General features: G+C 52.0%; 1 protein-coding gene across 1 annotated transcript; it reads left to right on the top strand.

Annotated features, from left to right (window-relative positions):
* The first annotated feature begins 621 nt into the window (after positions 1 to 621).
* Tex261 (testis expressed 261) lies at positions 622 to 7,701 on the top strand. Its single transcript, XM_008824697.3, has 6 exons — positions 622 to 804; positions 1,384 to 1,463; positions 2,608 to 2,761; positions 4,444 to 4,511; positions 5,083 to 5,185; positions 5,320 to 7,701. The coding sequence occupies exons 1-6, from the start codon at positions 735 to 737 to the stop codon at positions 5,433 to 5,435; spliced, it is 591 nt and encodes a 196-aa protein (XP_008822919.1). The 5' UTR covers positions 622 to 734; the 3' UTR covers positions 5,436 to 7,701.
* The last annotated feature ends 232 nt before the right edge of the window (positions 7,702 to 7,933 follow it).

Genomic DNA, 7,933 nt, shown 5'->3' with positions numbered 1-7,933 from the left:
CGTCACCATATCAAACTTACTTTCTCAGCTCTTTTACTTATATACCTAGAAATGGAATTAGTGGATCTTGTAGGGATTCTGGTTTTGCTTTTGTTTTTTTAAGGAATACACACTTTTTATGAGACAAAAATATGATTCTGTGTGTCCCAGTGTGATGGCACACGCCTGTAATCCTAGCACTTGGGAGATGAAGGCAGGAAGATCAGGAGCTCAAGGTCATCCTGAACTATGAGACTGTTTTAACACAGCAAAAGATCGAGGTTCACTTTCACAGGAAACTTTATTTTGCATGCCTGTGTCGGCCACTAAGTGCAGACTTCCCACAGGGGTTGTGCTAAGGAGTTAGGCCTGAGGGTGACCATTTAAAGACACCTCTTTCTTAACTGTGCGGCTTCTTAACTGTGTGTCTTGGGATAAGATAATCACCTTTGTCCCGCTTCCTCTCCAGAAAATTCAGACCCATAGCCATCAAGAACAGGGTTAGGCCAGGCTTGGTCAACCAGCACTCAGGAACTTTGCTCCTATGACCAGGGTGGAGCGGGTCGTCAGTGCAGAGCGAGTGCGGTCCTCCAGGCCGGTTGGTGGCGCTAGCGGGCCGGGCTGGCAGAGGGCAGCAACGCTCGGCCCGCTCCTCTCCGCATCCCCGGGGAGTGGACTCGGCGGCTGCTCCGTGTCGCCGGAGCCGGAGCGCGCAGGCCCGTCCCGGCGGCACGGGGAGGGGTGGCGGGGACGCCATGTGGTTCATGTACGTGCTGAGCTGGCTGTCGCTGTTCATCCAGGTGTCCTTCATCACGCTGGCTGTCGGTGAGAGCCCTGCCCCGGCCCCCCGAGACCCACTGCCCGGCCCAGCCCGGGTCAGCCAAACGCTGCAGCTGGGCTCGGGCACTGCGCCTGTGCTCCTGCTGGACCTCAACTGAGCTCTCACCTGAGGGATGCATGGCTCTGAAGGAGCATTCTCTTCCCCACTCCCATACCGTGAACACCCCCATCCCCCACACCCCCAGCGCGCCTGTTCCCACCACGGGTTTCCTGCCCGGGCAGGGAAGGGGCCCATGTCTGTTCCACTCTGCTGTGTTTTAGCACACGGCGCCTAGTCGGTGCTAAGTGTCCTGCAGGTATTGATTGAATGACTGAAGTTTAAGGTTTCTGGGCCAGAGGTTAGCCTTGTGCGGTAGAGTCAAATCCGATCTCTCCATAGTTGTCTTGGCAGAGTTCTACTTCACCAGATTTGGAAGGGCAACTCCGGTCTTGCTTAGTTTGTCCTTTACTTTAGGGAGTCTAGGGAGGGTTGGTGGGGACCCGGCTCTCAGCCGGATAAGCAAGCCGGTGGGAGTTACCCTGGCTGATCTTTTCCTGCTTGTTCCCTCCTGACCAACTTGCCAGCCGCTGGACTCTACTACCTGGCAGAACTGATAGAAGAGTATACGGTGGCCACCAGCAGAATCATCAAGTACATGATTTGGGTAAGTGACAGCTTGCCTTGGCGGTCACCCAGGGCGTGCCTGGCCTCAGAAGTAGGAAGTGAGGATGACCTGGATGTTGAGATCCCAGGCCCTGCTGTTTGTTCCGCCTTATACCTTGTACCCTGACTTTTAAGTCAGCCCTCCTGCATTTATTTCTCCACTGACTGCCTTCCTCTGTGGCATTGTTTCACAGCAGACCACCATTCCTTAAGGTGACAGCAGGGGTATTCCATTGACAAGACCGTGGCTTTGCCTTCACATGGCTGTCTCCCAAAGTCTCTGACCCCTGCTTGGTTTTGCCCCCAGCATTTTGAATTTAGACCTTAAGGGCAGTTTTTTAATGCTTTTTTGTAGCCCTCTTTCAGAAGGAGCGGGCCCATTCACCCTGGCCCTGACTCCAGCCTCATTGGGAGGCTTCCTGAAGACTTGGTCCCTGCTGTTCATGACTAGACAGATTCCTCCAAGAGCTATGGGGAAGGCTGGTGATCAGGTGGGAGTGTGTTTGAACAGGAAAAGTTCTTTGCAATAAAATTCACCTGCTGTCTGCAGCTGCTTTCACTTTGAGCATAGCCTGAGGTTGTAGTTTGTGATGGAGACTAGATTCAGAGGCTTTGCCTGTGGGTGTGGCTGGTACAGCAATTTGACATTCTTTCATCACTGATAATTGAAACCTTTCTCAAACTGCAGGCTGAATTAATTACTGACTGAGTTGTATAATTGATTCAGTAGGTCATGTTCAGCATACAAAAAAAAGAAAAAGGAAAAGGGGGGTGGGGTAAAACTCAGTGGCAGAGGTATGGCTAGCATGCATGTGGCCTTTGGTTTGATCCCCAGCTCCAAAAATTATAATTACAGAGACTAGAAAAGACTAGAATAGAGTTTGAACTCTTCAACACATATGGATATGTGTATTAGAATTGCTATGTATAATTATTTTTTTCCTTACTGTGTATTACTGTCAGAAATCTTTGAAGAATAACCTTAAAAGATGCCACTTTGGGAGTTATGTCTAGCAGGGGAGGTCTGTGACTATGAACCAAAGAGACCAAAGTGTGGATGTAATGCTGCCCAGAGTAGGCTGGGACTAGGAGTCCAGGCAGATGGCCTGGAGGTTCCCTGCACTGAGCGCCTCTGCCTGTTTCAGTTCTCCACGGCAGTGCTGATCGGCCTCTACATCTTTGAGCGCTTCCCCACCAGCATGATTGGCGTGGGCCTCTTCACCAATCTTGTCTACTTTGGCCTCCTCCAGACCTTCCCCTTCATCATGCTGACTTCACCTAATTTCATCCTGTCATGCGGTGAGAGGGGATATCGGGGAGGACTTGACATGGTTGGATGTGGGCAGCTCTTTCCCAGGCCCCGGAGGGGATACTGAGTTCCTCCAAGAGGCCAGACTGCTTAAGAAAACTGGCTTCTCACTCCTAAGGACTGTAGAGCCTGCCTCAGACTAGGGTCTGGTCCTCATTGGGTGAGAGGCTCAAGCTAGGTGGTCCTTCCCAAAGAGGGAAGTTTGAAGGAAGGTTTGGGAAGGGAGAGGAGGCTGTGGGTTGGCGGAGGATATACTCCAGGTTGAGTAGTTCTCACCTTTAAGACGCTACTTGGTCTGAAAAGCCTGTAGCCTATCCTTGGCAGGTAGACAGCTTCCCATCTGGTTCACTGGCCCCAAATCACAGAGGCGATGAGACTGGGAGCTCCCTTTCTTCACCTCATTCTCAGCAGTTCCCAAGGGCACAGGCTTTGACCCCAGCCCTCTTGCTTTGGCATAGAGAGAAGACTAGCCTTAGCTCTAAATGCTCTGCCCTCCTGTGGATAATAATTCAGATTTTTCTCTTGACACAGGAATGTAACTCTAAAACACACCTTACACCACCTGCCATCCTGATTCTGGCAAGGGCAACAAGCACAGTCTCTGTGACTAATCACTTTCCAAAACCTTTCTCATGAATATCTGGGCACATCTGTGATCAGCACCATGGGCCAACTGAGTCCATTGGATAGAGTAGGTGGAGCCCAAATGGGGAACCAACTTCCCATAGGAGGGCAGAACATTAGAGCTGATGCTATCCCTCTCTCTATGCCTAGTGTGATTTTGCCTCGGAATTTGTTCAGCAGGAGTTTATGTACGAGCGCTTCGCTGGAGGTCAGGCCCCTTGTGTGTCTTCTCAGGAAGGAGCTCCTGCCACCAGCAGTCTTCCCTGGCTTATGTCACTCCCCTGGCTTGCCCTTTGGATGCCTGAGTTTTTCTGAGGGACCTTGTAGGCACCAGGCACCATTTCCCCCTCAGTGTTCCTTAGCCTTAGCATGTGGCATAGCAGAGCTGCCATTGTCACTGAAAAATGGATGTGAGACAGAAGAAAAGAGATATGGTATTCATTGTGGGGTGGGGATGAGGGGACATGGTCTTTCTGGTATGTGCCCTTCACCTCTCGGAGCAGCTGTCTCCAGGGTCAGCTTGTTCAGTTGCTCTTTTTCATAAGCTTATGAACCCTAAGGAGGAGTATATGGGCCAGAGCATTCCAGTGCAGACTGGAGTAACACTGCTCCCTGCCCCGCCTCCAACCTTCTGAGTAACCTTGACTATATTCCATCTCTGTTTGAGGAGGCCTTCTCTGTGCTGCAGTGTGGAATCCACTGGGGTTTCTGCTCTGCCCACCCCATGACCTCCTGCCATCTCCTGCCCATGGGATAGTACCTGCATGATGCCATGGATTATGTAACACAGAACTTGTTTTTATAACATGGCAGAACATTCCAGCCCCACCTTCTGATTTTATTCCTACTGCCCTGAACAGTGGGAAGTTTGGGCTAAGCCCCCATTCTTGACAGATGGGGACAGTTCTAGAGACAGCATGCACTTGGTCCAAAGCCAGGCTCTGAATTGGTGCAGAGTCAGGACTGAGACCCAGGGCTCCAGTCAAGGGCCTTCTGGGGTTGGTTAGCATGCCTGACTCTCCTGATGACCAACTCTTCATCCCCACAGGACTAGTGGTGGTGAATCATTACCTGGCGTTTCAGTTTTTTGCAGAAGAATATTATCCTTTCTCTGAGGTAAGGTGTGCCCAGTGTCTAGCACCATGGATGGTGGCAGAGAAAGAGAAGTAAAGGGAACTGTATGATCTACTTTGTGAACATAGCTGTGATCCAAAACTGACTCTACTCAGGATTCATGCATTTTTGAAAACAAAGCATAATAATGATTTTTGAAAGCAGGGTGGCCTAGGACCAAAAGGGATCCCTTGACTGAGTGGGGAGGACACTGCCCTCCCCCACTGAGTCCTTTGGGTGCCCCAACAGGATCACCCTCAAATCCAGAGGGAGCACCAGGCTGGCCTGTGTGACCCACACTTCACAGCAAGGCTGGGCTGCAGCACCCTGTCCCAGCTCTCCCAGGGCCTGCCACTGGTCCTTCCTTCCTAGGATTCCTTCGGTTTGATGGCCCAGGGATGAACAAGGTCACTTTGAGGAGAGCCTCATTCAATCACAGCCAGCCTCCCTCTTCCCCCTGCATGGTCTCCATGTCTCAGAACTTCCTGCTTCCTGGGCACTAGCCCATGCAAGAATGGGGCAGGCCTTTGGAGCACCCCTGTGGATTTCCCTTCTCAGTTTCTCCTGTCACCAGGTCCTGGCCTACTTCACATTCTGCCTGTGGATAATCCCATTTGCATTCTTCGTGTCACTTTCAGCTGGAGAGAATGTCCTGCCCTCTACCATGCAGCCAGGAGGTGAGGAGGGGCTGGTTAGGTCAGGTGGGGGCACTGGTACCTAGCCCTGTGACATCGGGGCTCTGGACGATTAGCATTGTGTCCATGCACACAGGTGCATACACACTCTCATATCCCTGCCTATGTCTCCACAGATGATGTGGTCTCCAATTACTTCACCAAAGGCAAGCGCAGCAAACGCTTAGGAATCCTGGTTATCTTCTCCTTCATCAAAGAGGCCATCCTACCCAGTCGTCAGAAGATATACTGACCCTGTGGGGAGGGATGTGGGGGCAAGACCAGCAGAGCCAGACCCTTGGGCCTCTGGGCTAGTGGTGCCCAGGAGCCTGGAGGGTACCTTCTGCCAGTCCAGCCCCATCCCCACCCTCCTCGGAGGGTTGAGGGGCACGGGCTCGGATACTGCCAGGGGCGCCAGGGAGGGTAGCAGAGCCTGCTTCCAGGAGGCCATGTCCCCAGCCCTCTCCTCCCTAGGGTTGGGAGGGTCTGGCTTAGGGCAGGCATGGCAGGGTCTTTGAAGCTGGGGAACAGCCACTGACAAGTTCTTCTGGCAGATGGCCGTAGGGAGGGGCTGAGGCTTGGCACTTCCAGGAGAAGTGGATTTTGCTGTTGAAATGTGATTTTTGTCCAATACCGATTCCCGTTTGAATAAAGAGTCTAGGTGGCACTGTTTGCCTTAACACCCCAGAGGTGCATCCTCCTCTCTGCCTCCTAACCTTCTGCCTAGACTGGGCTAGCCTTCTGCTCTAGGGACTCCTCTTTTGGGTCTTGCCAATCTGAAGAGATTCTTGTGGCCCTAGGTGGGAAGGGAACAGATGAGGAGAGGGCAGAGGCACCTTTCTTAGGCTTCTCCCTCTTCTGCCTCTCCTTTCCCCGAGGCTCTGTGATTGTGGAGAGGGGAAGGAGCAAAGACAGTTTAGGACTGGGTTAGGATCGCAGAACAACATCTACAATATCCCTATTTATAAGTCTTTTTCTGAGAAAGTGGAGAGGTTTTTTGGTAAATTCTATCTCAGGCTCAAAGGAAGAAAAAAAAAAAAAAAAGGCTAGGCAGCCTGGGCTGTGGTCTGTTTCATAAGAAATGGGATTGGAAGAGCCTGGCACTTAACCTGTGTGCCCCTTGCTCCTGAAGGGATGTGAGCTCTGCCTTCTAGGAAGGTCTTGGGCACAGACCAGCAATTGTTGACCTTGCACTCCAATTACAGTGCCTTGCAAGGGCTCAACAGTACCTACTGGAATGAAGTCCCCATGAGAGCCACCACTGGCCATGTTCTATACCTCACAGTGAAGCTGGCAGGTGCAGAGATGGACAGCCATGGGAAAGACCATGTGTGAACTGCTTCCTCTGTCTATGCCCAGAGTCCTACTAGCATCTCTCATCTCATTGATTTCTGTTGAGTCTCATCTACCTTTCCCTAAATTTTGCTCTTTGGCTCCAAGTGAGATTGCCAGGCCCATTCCTGTCATATGGGCTGCTGAAGGTATAGGACACAAGGCTGGTGTCTCTCCAGTGGGCTGACGGTGGCTCCAGTTGGCCTTGCTGTCTGCTTCTTTGTCTGTTTACTTGCTGGTCAGTGCTTGGCCAGGGGCAGTTAGGGTCCTTCCCAGGCTAAACCCAGCAGAGTTGTACTTGTAACCTAGTGGCTCTTGGGGTGGTTGACACAGCTGATCACCCCTGCTTCTTGACTCAAGCTTCCCTGGCACTTCTGTGGCTGGTTGTCCTGCTACCTCTCTGTCCTTTAGTCTCTGTGCACACTGGGGCTCCTCGGCTCTGTTCTAGTGGCTTCAGGGATACTCTGGAGGAAGCCAAGGCTGACCTCCAGCCCAGCTCCTTCCTGCCTTCTGAGTCACAATTCTGCCGCCTTCTGGGCACACAGATAACTTGAGCTCAGCACCTGTTGCCATCCTCTGCACATCTGCTCTTTCTAGTACCTGCCCTGGTCCCAAGATGGCCCGTGAGCCAGGCAGGAAGTTTGCGATTTGAGCCGCTCCCACTGCCATCTTCATTCTTTATTGTGACAGTCTTCTGTGTTGCTCTGTCCTATGGTCAGCTGGGGTTTTTCTAAAATGCATAGCTGACCAAGTCACTTCTGGCCCCAAACTTCCTTTGCTCCCCACTGCCCTCAGGATTTATCCAGACCCGTTAGCATGGCATATGAGGCTCCTGGTGCCCTGGTCCCTCCTGGCCTCATCATTTGCCTTGTGCTCTGGGCCCCAGCCTCTGGTATGCAGAGACCATGGCTGTCTTGCCACTTTGATACCTGTTCTTCTATGACTTTGGTACTTTGCCAGATCTCGACTTAGATTTTATTTCTTCCAAGGAGCTTTGAATGTCCCCTCTCCTCTTCCAGTACCACCCAGCACGCCACACATCTTGGGCTCACTGGCCTGAAGTATGGTCTGTCTCCCCACTAGACTGGAAGCTCCTTGAGGGCAGGGACAGCCCTTGAATTTTTGTATCAACTGTCTGGTTTGGCACCTGGCCCATGGAAAGCACTCAATAAATGTTTGTTTAATGAGCAAGCTGTGGTATGTAGTAAGGGACCAGTGGGGTTCAGGATGGCTTCCTGGAGAGATCACACATCAAAACCACAGAGCCTCCCTTGCCAGAAGTGCTGCCCAGCCTCCTGGAACTGTAGCTATGGACACCTCAGTGGGCTTGGGCTCAAGGGGCAGCAGCACACAGGGAAGTTTGCCAAGTCTCATACTAGTTGTGCCCCACCCAGTCAGGGTCTGCAACAAACCGGAGTA

Source organism: Nannospalax galili, unplaced genomic scaffold (genome assembly GCF_000622305.1).
Source record: "Nannospalax galili isolate Female #2095 unplaced genomic scaffold, S.galili_v1.0 scaffold389, whole genome shotgun sequence".
NCBI classification, from domain to species: domain Eukaryota; kingdom Metazoa; phylum Chordata; class Mammalia; order Rodentia; family Spalacidae; genus Nannospalax; species Nannospalax galili.
Note: the sequence above shows the minus strand (reverse complement) of the source record. Positions and strands in the feature narration are given on the sequence as shown.

Excerpts from the sequence above, each read along its gene's own strand:
- Tex261 (XM_008824697.3), top strand. The coding sequence starts at position 735 with ATGTGGTTCATGTACGTGCTGAGCTGGCTGTCGCTGTTCATCCAGGTG. Across the intron at positions 805-1,383 it reads CTTCATCACGCTGGCTGTCG|CCGCTGGACTCTACTACCTG; the intron begins GTGAGAGCCCTG and ends CCAACTTGCCAG. Across the intron at positions 4,512-5,082 it reads AATATTATCCTTTCTCTGAG|GTCCTGGCCTACTTCACATT; the intron begins GTAAGGTGTGCC and ends TCCTGTCACCAG.